General features: G+C 37.7%; 1 protein-coding gene across 3 annotated transcripts in view; it reads right to left on the bottom strand.

The window, feature by feature from the left end:
* Nucleotides 1–18,449, bottom strand: part of LOC144436680 (D-beta-hydroxybutyrate dehydrogenase-like) — an 86,639-nt gene that overhangs the window by 6,159 nt on the left and 62,031 nt on the right. For 2 of the 3 annotated variants that reach the window (XM_078125528.1, XM_078125536.1), the window contains 2 exons: nt 6,181–6,253; nt 177–238 (listed from right to left, as the gene is read on the bottom strand). The exons of the other annotated variant lie outside the window; for it this stretch is intronic. In XM_078125528.1, the coding sequence (XP_077981654.1) occupies nt 177–238; nt 6,181–6,253 (135 nt within the window). The remainder of the gene's footprint in view (nt 1–176; nt 239–6,180; nt 6,254–18,449) is intronic. 3 annotated transcript variants of the gene reach the window in all.

The raw sequence follows: 18,449 nt of genomic DNA, 5'->3' as shown, positions 1-18,449 counted from the left end.
CCAGTTAATCAATTGTTCTGACAAAACCAGCGGACAACTGTAATGTCATAGATGGCATCAACATTAACACTATACTACAATTATTATTTCAATGGAGGTTTTATGTAGACATGTTTACTTGAGTAAAAAAAAAACCTTATAAACTCAGCTTGTGGCCCTTTAAATTATTTGACTACCTTCGCCTCTTCTCGTGAGATATTTTTCTTCTTTGCCAAAACATCGACTTGGTTCCAAAACACTGACAGCCCATGAAGATGGATAGAAACAAAGCAGACAGTTATTTATGAAAGCCAATACAATTCTTCAAATTCAATTGTATGACAATTAGAGATGTAATAAAACACTACTTTCTATATTTAACAAGACTACACAGGAGACAACACCCTCAGACTACAAACAAATCTGCTAAGCAACTCCCCGTCCCCAAAATGTCTCCGAAGGGCAAAGCCCTTTGCGATTGCTATATGGGATACATACATACATACATACATACATACAGACAGACAGACAGTCATACATACATAATACAGACAGACAGACAAACATACATATATACATACATACATGCATACATACATACATACATACAGACAGACAGACAGACAGACATACATACTGATGGACAGACAGACATACACACACACATGCATACATACATACATACATACATACATACATACATACATACATGCATACATACATACATACATACATACATACATACGTCTTGTTAAATATAGAAAGAACTGTTTTATTACATCTCTAATTGTCATGCAATGGGTGGAGCCTTCCGCCATCTTTTTTCCGAATTGTGAATTATGAATTTTGAATTTTGAAGAACCGTATCGGCCATCATAGTTATTTTACACCGTGTATGATATTGGCATTTGCTGCCCATCACTTGAGTACATCGTGATAAATTCAAACCATCACTACGTGTGTATTCAAAGTACTAAGCTATTCAATATACCATGTCATATCATATTGCCCAAGCGGTCTGTTCTTTAAAACTGAAATTAAAGTTCCAGATAAAGTACAGTATTGCATTGACCATTCGTTACTAACAGATGACCATATTAATAATATAGTTATGATGTTTATTATGTCGACAAGAAGGAAATTAAAAATTAATGCTCAATAGTAAAGAGCAGACACTTGACATCACCAGAAACTGGAATATGCAATCTAGAACTGGAATAAAAGTTTTTGAAAGTAATACATATGTGGAAGTTGTCACTCCGTCAAACACTGCACACAACTCTTATATTAGGTTTATCACATCTTTCCACAACCTTGTTTAACAACCTGGAATCTATCAAGAACCAATTTAAACTGATTGCCTTCCGTAAGGGCAAAATCTTTAGATATTCATTCTCACATACAATAATTGCTGGAACGCAAAAAAACATATGCTATTAGTTATGGTTGAAGTATGTACCAAATTTTATTGAATTTGAAGAGTGCATTTTTAAGATATAACCTAATTACTGAAAATCTTTTAAATAGAGATAAACTGAAAATGCTCCTGTATGAGGGGAAATGTTGTTAATGTGCTTGCTGAGACTTTGAAATGTCTTTCTGTACTGTTGTACCTTTGTGTAATCAATATCTGTAGTAAGTTCACTATATCTTTAGCAAGTTTCATCACATTTGGTGCAGTCTTTCTTGGAATAGGTCCTAATTGCCAAAGTTCATAAATTATGCAAATGAGCAATTGACACCATTTAATTTCATTAAGAACTTTCATATCTCTGTATGATCAATATCTGTGGCAAGTTGCATCAACTTTGGTGGAGTCTTTCTTAGTGTAGGCCTTAATTGCTAAAATTCGTTAATTATGCAAATGAGCAATTAATTGACACCACTAAATTTCATTACAGATCGGGAAAGTGTATGAACCGCCTTTGCTAATTAGTTCGACTAAATTGATTGTACAGATATATTTCATTCATAAAACTTGACAGGATGTTTTGCATACAGCAGGACACCACTTCCCATTACAAGGCATTCAAACATAAGGTAGGATGAAGCAACCATTTTCACTGAGGTAAAGAACTGTATGTAGCAACGTTGAAAAACGTTACAAGGAAACCAACCGACATATAAAAACGAATTTGAATGCTTAGTATGCCTTTCCCTTATCTTTTAAAAAGAAACATCAATATAAAGGGTGTAAAAAAACCTGTAAGAGTAATGTAATACCACATTTAAACTGAATGCCTTCCGTAAGGGCAAAGATTTGAGATTGTCGTTCCTACAGACAATTGTTGGATTACAACAGAACATATGCAATAAGTTATTTTTTTCATTGATTGCTATTTGCCCATTGCTATTAGTGATCTCCTGGCCAACCACAACATGTAATGTGAAGCTTTATAGAATGTTCTAGCATGGCACTCACTGCAAAAAGAGTTTTCAAGGCCAAAAAAAATTGTTTCTGGTCAGCGCCCATCACTTAAGTAACCCCCTTCCTGTGTTAATTTTTTTTTCATGTTTGTCAATCCAATTCAGTCTGCAGATGAAAGGGAAAACACAAAAGTAACTCTCCCTACATTAATTGCCACCAGTGAAGACAACTGCAAAACTAATCATGAACTAGCCCATGACATCTGTCCCACATACGCACTTGCTGTAAAGTACTAAATAAAAAGAACAGTAACTGCAATGATAAGTAGTTTGATTAACATTTGTTGAGAATGTAAAAAAAGAATCGCATCGTCGCACCACTTTAGACAACATTTCCTGACGAGAAACTATTTTTTCCTTTTTAGTAGCCTACAAAAATATGCCAATAACTTATTAAAACTAAAAGCTACATCAATAATATTTTTAGAACAAGTGCGCTTTGGTATCGCAAAATGTATGTATCAAATGATATTGAATTTGAAGCATGTATTCTTGAGATATAGCCTAATTACTGAAAACCATTAATTATGTAAACTGCTTGTTAATATTCATGGGATGTTTAGCAAAACCTAATCAGTTCTTGTCACTACCCTACAAAACACACGCAATAAATTTCGTTTGAATTGAGGCAATTATGTTTTAGAATATGGTACCACTTTAGACAACATTTCCTAACCAGAAACTATTTTTTTCTTTTTTGTGGCCTACCGAAAATATGCCAATAACTTAATAAAACAAGTCATTGAAAATGACATAGTCCTCGCTATGATTGGGTTTTAGGGAACTGGCAGTTTATGTTGTCATTTTCAAACCTGGTTAATGTTGTTTGGCCTCATATGGTTGTTTTTTTATATCACTACTCTGTTCAAGCATGTCTGAGTTATGGCTTTGGACATGAAAACTGTGCCAACAAAATGGCTGCCAGGCAGCCATATCGGATTGTATCAAGACAAAAATAGATATGCACATGTATGTCATAGAACACTGTGCTAATACCAACTTTGAATGAGATCTGTTCAAGCATGTCTCAGTTATGGCTTTGGACATGGAAAATTCGCAAACAAAATGGCTGCCAGGCAGCCATATTGGATCGTATCACGACAACAATGAATATGCACATGTATGTCATATAACACTGTCCTAATAGCAACTTTGAATGAGATCTGTTCACGCATGTCTGAGTTATGGCTTTGGACAGGGAAAATTTATAAACAAAATGGCTGCCAGGCAGCCATATTGGATTGTATCACGACAACAATGAATATGCACATGTATGTTATATAACACTGTCCTAATAGCAACTTTGAATGAGATCTGTTCATGCATGTCTGAGTTATGGCTTTGGACAGGGAAAATTCGCAAACAAAATGGCTGCTTGGTGGCCATATTCGATCGTATCATAAAACAAATTGACGTGCATATGTATGTCATAGTATGTTGCCCCTGTACCAAGTTTGAAAAAAATCGGTCCAGGCATCTCCAAGAAACAGCTGCGGACAGACGGACGCACGGACAGACAGAACTCAATCTATAAGTCCCCAACCGGACTTCGTCTGGCGGGGACTAACTAAAGGCTACATCAGTAATATTTTCAGGACAGGTGCGCTTTGGTATCGCAAATGTATGTACCAAATTATAATGAATTTGAAGCTTTCATTCTTGAGATACAGCCTAATTACTGAAAACCATTAATTACGTAAATTGCTCATTAATATTCACGGTATTTTTACCAAAACCTTATCTAGTCTTGCCATTGCCCTACAGAATATGTCTTCAAAATTTCGTTTGAATTGAGCAAGCCGTTATAGAGAAAACAATGAAACAGACAGACACACACACAGACTTCCATCCACTAAATACATCTCTTCCTTACGGAAGAAAAGAATAAACAGTTGACTCGCTCACTGGATCTACACTCTTACATACATGGTGTCATTTCCTTCAAGTCCAAAGTCTGCCTCAAGAAACAGATCAAATGCAAGTTGCATTACAAAGACTGATGAAGGCCTGGCTGGGTGCCTACTTAACGGCTTCTCTGTGTGTAGCAACATTGAAAAATATTACAGTGAAACAAGCCAAGACATACAAAAAAACGAATTTGAATCTTTCGTATGCCTTCTCATATCTTTGAAAATGAAATATCAATATTTGGGTGTACAAAAAACCTGTATAAGTAATGTAATAAATTCAAAATAAATAGTTGACTCACTCACTGGATCTACATTCTTACACACATGGTGTCATTTCCTTCAAGTCCAAAGTCTGCCTCAAGATCAAATACACATGACATTATAAAGACTGATTAAGGCCTGCCTGGGTGCCTACTATATAAAAAATGGTTTCACTTCCCCCTACCTGTTAGACTAAGCATGATCACTATAATTGGCATTACATTAAATGACCCAATTCGTTCACTTCAAAGTCCACAGCCATAAGAACTATCATATCTCTGTATGATCAATATCTGCGGCAAGTTTCATCAAATTTGGCGTAGTCTTTCTTGGTTATAGGCCCTAATTGCCAAAATTCATTAATTATGCAAATGAGTAATGAATTGACAGCACTTAATATTAAGAACTATCATATTTCTGTATGACCAATATCTTTGGCAAGTTTCATCAAATCTGATAAAGCCATTCTGGATGCATATCATGAGTTACAATCATTCACTAATTATGCAAATTAGCTCTTAATTAACTTGACACAAGTTAATGTCTTTCAGTGCTTTTATATCTTTGTATGATCCATAGATGTATTAGGCTTCTCTGAATTCGCCATTATGCATATATAGCCCCACATGTGAAATCATTAATTATGCAAATTATCATTAATTATGCAAGCCAGTCCCCACCAAAAACTAATCAGCACTCATTTACAGCCTGACAATGCCACATAGTGAAATGCAGAACGGTTACAGCCAGACAATGCCACATTATAAATTGCAGAACATTTGCTGCAGTACTTTTTGAGATATTAGTGGAACACAATTTCTGCACAGACACACAGACACAGACACAGAGACAGACATCGCAACAACATTACTTCCCATACATGAGCTAATTATGCAAATGAGTTATCAAAACTAAAAGCTACATCACGGAGTTTTTCAGAAGATATGTGAACAGTTATGTTTCAAGTATACACAAAACTATATTACATTTATATTGAAAGTGTGCATTTTTATGTCAGTCTAATTACTGAAAATCATTAATTATGCAAACGACTTGTTAAAACTAAGCGTTACATGAGTAAGCTTTATGAGACGTGCACCCTGGTATCATGAATGTACATACCAATAATATGGAACTTGAGGGTTGCACTAGCCCACTCTTCATGTACAGCCTAATTACAGATAGAAGTATTAATTATGCGAATGATACATTAAAACTACAAGCTACATTATGAAACTTCATATGACACATGCACTTTGTTATCATCAATTTATGTACCAAATTATATTGGGTTTGAAGGGTGCATTTTTAAGATATAGCCTAATTACCGAAATCATTAATTATGTAAATAGCTCATTAATGTTCATGGATCCTTACCAAAACCTAATCAGTTCTTGAGCTAGTCCTTTTTTGATAAAAAGGTGACACAGACAGAAAGATACACACACCTGTCCACAAACACACACACACACATAGAAAGACATACATACATACATACATACATACATACATATATATATACATACATACACACTTTTTATCCCCAATATATAACTTTCATTACATAAGTTCTAAGCCATATTACGTCATTGCCAATACTTACAGTCTGTTGCTACCCAACCAGGACATATAGCATTACATGTGACGCCGGTTCCAGCTGTTTCTAAGGCAACAACCTAGTGTATAATGCAACGCATTATTTAATATGTGGCATTAGACAAATACTGAATAGTCAAGTAAGAGCAGTATGATACACCTGTTTCCTCGAGGGACCGTGAATTACTCACATAGTTAGGTGTATGCCTTATGGGTGAACAGTGAATTGGTAATATGGAAACACGTCAATGGGAAATGTGGTTTGATATGAAAGCTGTATTTACGATATCTGTTGTATGATCAGTAATTTTAAACAAACAAATAGTGAAGTACTGCATTGAATAGTGAATCTTGAATGGCGAAAAAAATTGGCGATATCAAATGCAAATTACATGAGTCTGACAACCATTAGTAGTATAGGACTTTAACCACAGTTTGGACCGATTTTAAAGCAACACCTTTTTTTCCTGTAAAAATGGATGAGCCGGCTGCAATTACCCCTAGCATCCTAATACCAAAAACTCATCCAAGAATTCATTGGAATGACATAAATGTACAAAATTCTTTCTTGTAAATTAATTAATACACAGGAAAATGTAACAACCATCTGCTAGAAAATATCCTTTCTCACACTATTTTCCAATACCATTTCCTAGATTTCATGTACAAGAACAATGCGTTTTAATCATATTTTATAATGACCATATGCCATCGATGTTACGCTATCATCCAGTAAATATCTTTTATCATCGAAATTACTCACTTGCACTTTGTTAATTTCATACTTACCTAATTGATGGTTCATATTTCACATTGTTTTCATGGTGTGATGCATCTGTTTACTATTAAATAACGTATCATAATAATTTCCAAGGCGTATTGTTTTTTTAATAACTTTCTTTTCGATACCTTTAGCAGTTTTACCACCAGGATTATTTTCAGTTATATATGAATAAATCTTGGATCTTAGACCAACACATTGTACAATTAGTTGTATCAATAGAATGGGGAACCTGGTTTGTAGTCAGAAATATCAACCACTGTTTTATCTTTGTATATATCTTCAGTTTTAATTTAATAACATAGAATTTATTATATTAAGTAGTATCAAAGGCACAACTGCAACACCAGATATAAAACAGGTATAGCTGGAACCATTGCTAAGATTGCTGTTGAAATTAATATACCAGAGGTTATTAATATAGCTTTGTTCAATCCACCAAGCAATTTGTATGATCTTCTATAAGCTGAATATATATGTTGTAAATAGTTAATTAATTCTTTGATACTTTATATTTTTCCCTAATAATATATTATATATCTACATATTTGTATCAGGATATTTGAGATCAATCCATATAATTCTTTTTAGTGGAATTGTAGATATATCTAATGGAAGGTTGGCTGTTAGCCTTGAAACTAAATTTGCAGTATTAGAACCATGATGTAGAACTTTAACTGATCCATCTATGCAGGGGCATGAGGCAACAATTCTGGTAAAACTCGAAAATGATAATGATGTCATACAGGTAATAAAGGCCCAAGTTAGCTATGAGTCACATTTACATACCGGGTACTTACTTCTTTATTTATAGTATATTTAAGCCTTATTTTAATAAACTCATTGTACACGTCTACACATATTCGTTATTTTGGGTATACGGCCAGAAATGGAATAATTAAAAAAATTATATGTATGTACTTGAAACATTTTTTATAATAATCGCAAAAAAAAAGTTTATATAAATATGGAAGACTCCAAAAAAGAATAAAGAAAAAAAGAATGTATACAGATAGACATGGTGCAAAATCGACGCTTAGTGCGCTCGCGACAGCTGACGCACTCCACTGCTTGTATTGGCGTGCTCAAGCACAAACGTATTCCTTGCTTAAACTTGTAATACAGAGGGGTAGGACACGGCATCGAATAAACCAATCAGGACGCTTCAAATCGAACATGTGATCCATGAATTTTCTCTCGAAGCTTGATACCACCTGCTGCCCTCTTGTGGTGAGATATATATTGCGCATGTTGCAGTACATTGTGGAGTTTGCGGGACATTCAAACAGATTGCCGAAACGGCATATTATATGAACTGAAGCTCCGAAACGTTGCGTCTTTTGCGAGGGATATAAACAAAAACACAATTGATAATATCTTGGTTTAATCAATATTTGGTGTCGTAGAGTTGCGGTAGGCTCGAACACACAGTTGATTCCAGTCTATATTATTTTCATAAAATTGCGTACAAATAATCATTAAACATTAGTCGTCATATCTGTCTCGCTTCAAAATATACCTTTGAATGAAAGAGAAAACGTAACAACATCATTTGACTGAGTAAACAAATACTCGTAAGTTTGCCCGAAACAGAAAGCGTCCGTGAATGAGGGCGATGTGGTCTCAAGCTCACGACGAAAAAGAACACTAAAGTGTCCTACCCTTCCTTTTTTAGTAAATGAGCAAATTGAGCAAATGCTGAGCTCATGGAGGTTGAATTTTCAAATTCCAAGATTCGAATCATTCGATCTCGCGACAGGACAGAGAAGTAAATTCTACGACCGTTGGGGGCGCTATTCAATCGGTATACTCCACAGCAGCGTCCCGATCCCGTATATTCTATTTGTATTCCAGCGCGATTCGATCGAGTTAAATATATGTGTTTCTCTGTGTATTATAATTAGATATTAATTAGCGATTCAAGATACTGAAATAATGATAAACAAGAACTTGACGGAACTTGTTGATGTTGTCTATATTCACATTATTCAATATTGTTATAGACACCAGAATTGTTGCCTCATGCCCTTGATCTATGTTGATAATTATTTTAGCTCATGTACGAGATGAACAGATTACTGATATGTTATTAAATAGTAAATCATATTCACCCTCCATATTTAATTTGATGCAATCTATGATTAATGTACCTTTAGTTATTATTTTATTATCATTTATCATTGATTGATAAATGATAAATTATTGACTCATAGCTAACTTTGGCCTTTATTACCTGTATATCATTATTATTTTCGGTTTTCACCAGAATTGTTGCCTCATGCCCCTGCTCAGACAACAACTTTCAACATAGGAATCACAAGTTATATTATGAAAACTTCGCTTTACTTCACTACTGAGGAATACAAAGTACTTATTTACTGGTAATATGAGATTACTCCACTGTGACAGCATACATTTAGTATCATTATTACAAGTTAAGGGGCTTAATATTATATAACAACAAGTCATTGAGAATGACATAGTCCCCGCTATGATTGGCTTTTAAGGAATTATCACTACTCTGAACACGCAACAACACTTGTGAACCTAAATCAAACAGATTTAGATATGTTGTGTCTGCTTGTTGGACATGGAACACGCCTTCAACAATAAAGGATTGGTCGGGTATGGGGGATCATATCACGATGAAAATGGATATGCACATGTATGTCATAGAACACTGTCCTAATACCAACTTTGAATGTGATCTGTTCAAGTATGTCTGAGTTATGGCTTTGGACATAGAAAATTCGCAAACAAAATGGCTGCCAGGCGGCCATATTGGATTGTATCACAACAACAATGAATATGCACATGTATGTCATAGAACACTGTCCTAATGCCAACTTTGAATGAGATCTCTTCAAGCATGTCTCAGTTATGGCTTTGAACATGGAAAATTAGCAAACAAAATGGCTGCCAGGCAGCCATATTGGATCGTATCACAATGAAAATGGATATGCCCATGTATATCATAGAATACTGTCTTAAGACCAACTTTGAATGAGATCTGTTCAAGCATGTCTGAGTTATGGCTTTGGACATGAAAATTCACAAACAAAATGGCTGCCAGGCGCCCATATTGGATTGTATCACAACAACAATGAATATGCACATATATGCCATAGAACACTGTCCTAATGCCAACTTTGAATGAGATCTGTTCACGCATGTCTGAGTTATGGCTTCAGACTGGGAAAATTTGCAAACAAAATGGCTGCTAGGCGGCCATATTGGATCGTATCATGAAACAAATTGACATGCATATGTATGCCATTGTATGTTGCCCCTGTACCAAGTTTGAAAAAAATTGGTCCAGGCATCTCCAAGAAACGGGTGCGGACGGACGGACGGATGCACGGACGCACAGACAGACGGAACCCAATCCATAAGTCCCTGTCCCGGACTTCGTCCGGTGGGGGCTAATAAAACAATGGGAGGACTATTAGAGGAATGTCACTTTAGGTTGTTGGGTAGGAGGTGTAAAGGGTGTAGTTTTACACACCCAACTATAATCTTGCAACATATCTCATTCAAGCTTCAAGCTGTATCAGTTTGGCATAGCAATGGCTGCGCATATGAATATCAGTCCAAAGTTTTTATATTGTACGTATAGTCCACATTTTGTCAGGAGTAGTATATTGACAAGGTACATAACAACATCGATTGATTATAGTGTTGCCAAAAAAAATACCCCAAGCTCACCAAGTGTGATTTAGATTTTGGAAAAGTCCTTCTAAAATAGTATGGCTATAATCTTTGAAAATTCTATCTGAAAATTGACTAAAACTGTGTCACACCAGATTTTGACCTGTGTCAAATAATATTAAGGTTCAAAAATCGCCCTAAATTTTCAAATGTGTGTGGACACTTAATTTTGAAGATGTTGTGATAAAAGAATGAAACTAGATCGATTTCTCATGGATTGCTGGCACTCTAGGTATTTGAATTTACTATCAAGTATCATATACTTATTCTGTTTGATTTTTGAGTTTGAGTACAAATAATTTTAAAAAAAATATCACAAAATCGCCATGGTTACAAAGAAATCAGCTTTGAAGTCAAGTGCATTTTGCATGTTGATTATTGAAATAACAATTGCTGGTCGAGTGTACATGTGGAATTCATATCAGGCTATGTGTTGATTTCCAGGAAGGGGACCTGGGAAGAAATCATTTTGAGAAATCTAGTTTTTGCAGAAAACCCATGTAAATAACATTGTGTTGATACATGCTTTGAAGCATATCTAAAAAGAATAGTGTCAATGGCATTGTAGCACAACTGTAGTTTTAATGACAGTTCATGCACACGCTGATCCATGCTAGGTATAGGTGTTTATTTGCTGAATGACTATCCAGTTGCCTATCCAACCATGTTGTTACCTTTGCAATATACGTGATCATTTGGCTGTTGCTATGGGCGTGGTCATTTTGCTAAATATATTGCATTACATTTTTTGAATGTTTGTCTACTTGTCTATGAATCCCTGATGTTATCTTTGCAACATACATGATCATTCGGCTGTTGCCATGGGCATGGTCATGCTGCTAGACACATTTACATACATTTTTTGAATGTTTTTGAACATCCATTGGGGGGCTGAGTCATCTCTGATATTTACAGAGAATTGCCACCAGTCTAGGTAGTGTGATGTATTAGATTGTATGAAATATAGTGCCAATGGTGTTGTAGCACAACTGTATAATTGATTGAATAATTGCATACATTTTTTGAATGTTATTTATTTCTGTATTAATCTCTGCTGTTATCTTTGCAATATGTTGTTGACGTTTTTGACACTTTCTGTAACAGTACCGACGAGAGGAATCAGAAGAAAAATACCAGGTCCGATAAATTGAATACAATATCACTTTGTCTGTGCTAACTATTGATTCATCAGCAATGTACCATACATACATACATGAAATGTGCACCGACAAATGTATTACATGAACTACCGAGGCCCGAAACCTGTGGGGACGCTTCCATTCAGCAGTGACAGTATGAATAATGTATTGATGTCAGGCTGAAGGCTGGACCGACCCAAATTTGAACGTTTCACCTTCATCACTTGTGCCATAAGGATTGATTCTTTAGTATGAATTATATTAAAGGCCTTTATCCATTGCTGAAGTATACAGGATAAGTGAAATTGGTTTAAAATGTATCATTTAGAGTAATTACTCGTCAGTGATTGGTGGGGGGCCTGCGTACGTCATCATAGTCTAAGTTATGCATTTATGTTTGCGCATGGGTATATCGTGTCTTTTGCCTCATGTGCCAGGCAGTTGCGTTCAGAGTCTGTAGTGTAAACAACGTGTATTAAGTTCTGAAGGACGCACGTCGGGCAAAGCAGGCTTGTTATGTCACTAAGAAATTGTTCCGGTTGCGGAGAACCAATTCAAGGGCACAAAGGGCTCAGTGGACGTTTTTTTGTTGCCAGAATGGAGGATTGCGAAAGTAAAACAACGGACACGGAACCGGAGAGTACGGCCAGTGAAGACAGCACTGCTTCTACTGCTAACACGGAGGGTAAGGAACTGAGACATCGTAACCGTAAGTCAAGAACTACTGCTAAGCCTGGCGTGCAGACGCAGATTGATGCTATAACAGATCAACTGAACCTTTTAACAAATCAATTGGGACCATCCTGTGCACGCAACTCGCAGAAAGAACATTCATCGAAAACGGGTTACAACCTTGGTGACCTTAGGAGAGAAAGCCGTATTGAAAGGTCAATGAACACTTTATTGTACGGGCAGTCCAAAGGGGAAGTATCGTCACCAGCATCATCAACATTGACAGATTCGGACTCAAGTTTTTCGCATACAACGACAAGCTCTAAGAAGAAACGTGCATTATTTCAGCCAAAGAACAAGGCGCGAAACAAACATAGTAGCAAGATGTTCAGGAGAAGCGGGAAAAACAAGTCACATGATGTCGACGGACGCGGACAGTTGTTATCGAAAGGTAAGACTATTCGTAGTGGAGCGCTTCGTCGTTCTACAGATAGAGTGAATGTGTATATTCCGTGGCCGCATGAGTTCGTTCGAGATCCCACGCCGGGTAAAGCGGATGATTTAAAATATGAAGATCTCTCCATACCCCAGTTTGTGGTGGGGAGTTAGAAATTATTCAGTCATCGCTTCGTAGTGTGGATACTCTTTCACGGCTGAGACATTTGCAGGACATAATGACTGATGCATTGCTGTATCCATGGGAACGAGTGCGTAAATTTCATTCGGTTGTATTACAATGCCTCGAGCAGAACCAGCTGCAGTGGGGTGACAATTTCGAACATTTGCACGCAAAGTTTGTGCGTAATCCACCCACTCTAAGCTCTTCCCACGCATCGTCCACAAAGGGTGAACGTCATACAAGGTATTGCGCAGCGTTTCAGTCAAATAGCTGTCATCACAATAGAGATCATGTTATTGACGGGCAGTTAGAGAAACATATCTGCGGACCGTGTCTACGTTTACGTCGTCAAGAAAAGAGACATGCGGCCGCGGACTGTCCTTTCAAAGATAAACAATACAGAGAACAACATGTGAAGGTCAATTCACATAAAGACTACCAATGTACTAGCTCTGTGAACACTGATTTACGTAATTCAGTTGACAATTGTGTTTTTCAGAACAGTACTGATTACAAGGTTTTCGAATGCGATTCACGTTTTCATTTTGCTATGCCTACGGACACTGATAGCAGTAATTTAATAGACAATTTTTCTTTTGAAAACAGTACTGATTGCACGGTTTTTGAATGTGATTCTAGTTCTCATTTTGCTTTGCCTATGAACACTGATAGCATTAATTTAGCAGTCACTGATTCTTCTGAAATCAGTACGGATAGCAGGGTTTTTGAATATGAATTATGATGCAAGTTTTCAATTTTCAACATGTAATGTGGATTGTACTGCCCCCAGTTTTCCAGATTCCACTGTAGAATCTTGTCTTAAGACAACAGATGATTGTAATTTTGATCAAAATTTTGTGAAGTCATCTTCATTTAGCAGTTTGTACAGTAGTGTTTGCTCATCCGTGCAGGAATCTCATGATAGTGTAGGCTTCATGATGAGTTGTGACTTTCCAGTTTCGAATCACTTAGTCAAAACTTATGCCACTTTTCGGATTGTAATCAGTATGTAATTGATAGGCTTCATTTTAGGGATTCTTTATTTGATTTGCATAGTAGTAGTGACATTTCTCTGCGTAGGAATATTGAAGGTGCACCTGGTACACCTTTTCTGCAGCCTGCATTGCCTAATAGCGACTGTGGCACTTCTGCATGTGCCCTTGGCGGTACATATGAGGTTTTTTATTATCCTGCACTTGAACATAATTTTTCTCCTTCGCAATTACAGGTGAATTTTGCAGTGATGCCGTCCTGGGTCGACCCTCCCTTCGAGTTGTGGCCGCCCCGGTCTACTTTGTCAGTTGATTGGTTGGTTAACCTTCACACTCAAGTTTTTTCTTCAGGACAACCAAATTACTGTGGTGCGCGTGTTCCCGTTCAAAGTAGTCTGGTCATTTCAGAGTGGCGGTCTCTTCTTCAGAATTATTCTGACAAGATGGTGCTTGAATTTTTGGAATTTGGTTGGCCTGTCAACTATTTGTGTGCCCCATTGCCAGTGACTACAGCCCGCAATCATGTTTCTGCGCTGCGATATCTTGATCACGTTGATAGGTTTATTTGCAAAGAGGTGTCCCTTGGGGCTACAGTAGGACCCTTGGTTTCTAATCCGCTATCTGTACCCATTGCACTTTCTCCTCTTTCCTCAGTCCCAAAAAAGGGTTCAGCGGATCTCAGAGTAGTCATGGATCTTAGTTTCCCCCATGGCACATCAGTCAATGATGGCATTCCTAATGATTCCTTTTTAGGTCAATCTTTTCATCTGTCTTATCCGAATATAGATGCATTATCTCGGCTTATTACTACCCTAGGTAAGGGTTGTTTACTTTTCAAGTTTGATTTACGGCATGCTTACAGGCAGCTTCCCGTGGATCCCCATGACTTCCACTTGTCAGCTTACACTTGGAGGGATTCTTTGTTTGTTGATACCCGTTTGCCTTTTGGCTTGCGTTCTGCAGCATTGGCTTGTCAACGCACAACCAATGCGATTATTTTTATCTTTCAGGAGCAGGGTTATCATGCAGTTAATTTCCTGGATGACTTCTGTGGTGTGGATAGCACCGATCGCGCACATTTAGCTTTTGCAGCCTTTCGCAATCTTTTGTTGCAGCTGGGGGTAGAGGAAGAAGTTGACAAAGCAGTCTTTCCCACCACTTCACTCACCTTTATTGGTATAGCAGTGGATACAGTTTCGATGACTTTGCAGGTCACTAAGGATAGACTAGAAGAAATTGAAATGCTTCTTGCGGGTTGGTTGAGGAAAAAGAAATGTACTAAGAGAGAGTTACAGGTTCTTATTGGCAAGTTATCGTTTGTTGCAGGTTGTGTCAGAGCCGGTCGACTGTTCATTAGCCGCATGTTACACACTTTACGCTCAGTTCGTGCACACAGACACCACATTTTCCTCAACTCTAATTTTCGCAAGGATATCCAGTGGTGGTATTTATTTATTCGACAATATAACGGAATTTTGATTATTCCAGAGAATGATTGGTGTCTCACCGACAGTATAGTAGCCACAGACGCCTGTCTGTCCGGTTGTGGTGGATTAACACAGTCACAGTATTTTCACACCACATTCCCGGATTGCATTGCCGAGCAGAACCTGGGCATACACAGTTTAGAAGCACTCACGATTGTTGTTGCGGCTCGCTTGTGGGGCCATGCCTGGTCTGGGCAGAGAATTCGTGTTTACTGCGATAACTTGGATGTAGTTCAGGTTTTAAATTCCGGCAGAGGCAGAGACGATTCACTTCTTTCAGCAGCGCGTGAGCTTTGGTTTTTAGCGGCGCAGCATGAATTCGAGCTTAAAGCCGTGCATTTAGCAGGAACAGACAACAGATTGGCAGACTGTCTGTCGCGCTGGCATCGCGACCCTTCCTTTGCCTCAGATTTCATTGCTAGAACATGTCATTGGGGCCTTGTTAAGGTAAAGGCCCTTCAGGAGCATTTTATCTATTCTAGCCCATTTTAAAGGGCTTTCACCTTGTACATTTTGCACATTTTGAGTATAGTGCCAATATTGTTAGATCATTTTCTTGTCTTGTAGCATTACTTACTTAGTCAGTAGTTGTACATTTTTCGGGGATTTTTTAGTGGGTTTTCATTCTAGTTCTAGTACTTTTCTCATCGTTCAGATTCATGCATACATACATTTTCTTATTTAACGGTAGTTTCTGTTTAATCGAGTCACAGCTGCATGATTTTTTTTTGTTCTCAGTTCAATTAGCTTACTTTTATGTCATTTCGGGTTTTTTTCAGCTGTGTAAGGTATTTACAGTTTATTTCATTGGTTATACACCTACCTCAGTTTTCCATACTGCCAAGAGTTCGTGGTGGTATGGGGTTTTCGCCTGCAGTTTCTGTATTGTATGATTTGTAAAGCTACTTAGATATTATTGTACAGTACTTTGCACATTTTTGTGTCGGGGCAGTGGTCAATGTATGCCCTACTTTGTTTGTGGTAACTGTTTTGCTAGGTTGGAAGACTGTGATTTCGCACATTTACTTTGTTAAACCAATTTTGGTCCAGTTTTGCCGACTAGCATGTTTATGGTTTCTGTTTTCCTCGGTAGCTGGCCTCATGTTCTCGAGGCTTCCAGTGCCTTACTTCGGTGTAATGGTTTTAATCCCATTCTCTCCGGTCTTTCCCCATGACGCTCATTAATCCTTTTCACACTTGATCCTATTTCCAGTCGTGAATCAACAACTGAATGTACTCAAAGAGGATCTCCGGATCACCAGACTGGCAGCCTTTCGTCCGGGTACTCGTCGTAACCTTATCACACAGTTCCGCTTGTATCTGCTGTTTTGCTCTCACTTTCGTCTGTTACCCCTGCCAGCTTCTGCAGAAGTCCTCTCGTTGTATGCACAATTCATCTCTCGCTCCTTTCGGAGTTCAGGAGCAATTGTTAATTACATCTGTGGTGTAAAAACCTTGCATGTGTTATTGAATTACACTACAGATTCATTTTCCGCTATAGAGCTTAAGCTTACCTTGGCAGGTCTTAAGAAATCTAACACTTGCACTCCACAGCAGAAGTTACCTATGACACCTTCCTTGTTGGTGAGATTGAACAGGTTTATTGACCTTTCTGATACTTTCTATGCGGCAGTGTGGTGTGCCATTGTCACTGGTTTCTTTGCTTTTTTAAGGAAATCTAATCTGGTTCCACCTTCGGCAAAAAGGTTTGATCCGGACCGGCAGCTCTGTCGCCGAGATATTATACTCAAGAAGGACTGTGTCTTGTTAGCTATTCGCTGGTCAAAAACCTTGCAGTGTCATGAACGTGCTCTTATCCTGCCGCTTACTAGCTCTCCAGGTAGTGTACTGTGTCCTGCTGCGGCCTTCAGTCGGTTGTTTTCCTTAGTACAGGTGCCAGATACAGCGCCAGCGTTCTCCTTCATCAGACATGGTAAACTTGTTTCTTTATCGCAAGCATCCTTATCCAGGGCATTTTCTAAACTGGTTAGTTTGGCAGGAGAAGATGTTTCCAAGTTTTCTCTTCACAGTCTTAGAAGGGGAGGTGCTACCCTAGCATTTGAGGCTGGGGTACCTTCTGAGCTCATTAAGGTGCATGGCGACTGGCGTTCCGATGCATACACTTCTTATATTAAGGTCCCACTCCATGCTCGTTTATCGGTTTCTCAGCGCATGGTGGGTTTGGCTCATTCCAAGCTTTTGCATTGACTTGTTTTCACTAACTTTTGGCAATTGACAACTTACTTGCCACATAGCTAGGTTTTTTTTTTTTTTTTTTTTTTTTTTTTTCCCCCTTCTTGACTTCTAGCACTAGTTATATAGCAGGATTGTAGTGTTTTTATACTTCTGATAGTAGGTTTTTAGCAGGGGTGTTTTGAGCATCTTTTCACAATTTGCGTTACCCTGCCCTTTCTATTAAAATAATTAAAATTTCATGGTTTGGCGGCCTTCGGTCTGGTGGAGTTCAGCATTTATTAAACTTGAACTTCCGGTTTTGCCGCCAAACTTGTCTGTTGTGTCTTTTCTCCTTTCACTGTTTGTTTGTGCAGTGAGTAATTGGTTTAAAATGTATCATTTTGAGTAATTACTTGTCAGTGATTGGTGGGGGGGGGCCTGCGTACGTCATCATAGTCTAAGTTATGCATTTATGTTTGCGCATGGTTATATCGTGTCTTTTGCCTCATGTGCCAGGCAGTTGCGTTCAGAGTCTGTAGTGTAAACACCCATCCTCCCACTCCCTTTGAGAGTAATTTTGTAGTTGGAATTTTTCAATTTGTAAACAGAAGGTTTATAAGGTTCACCCAACAGTATTGCCAGTATTTGCAATTTAAATCAGCAGAATTTTGCATTGTATGATTTTATTATTGTTATATTATTC

This window comes from Glandiceps talaboti, chromosome 1 (assembly GCF_964340395.1).
Source record: "Glandiceps talaboti chromosome 1, keGlaTala1.1, whole genome shotgun sequence".
Classification (NCBI taxonomy): Eukaryota; Metazoa; Hemichordata; class Enteropneusta; family Spengelidae; genus Glandiceps; species Glandiceps talaboti.
Note: the sequence above shows the minus strand (reverse complement) of the source record. Positions and strands in the feature narration are given on the sequence as shown.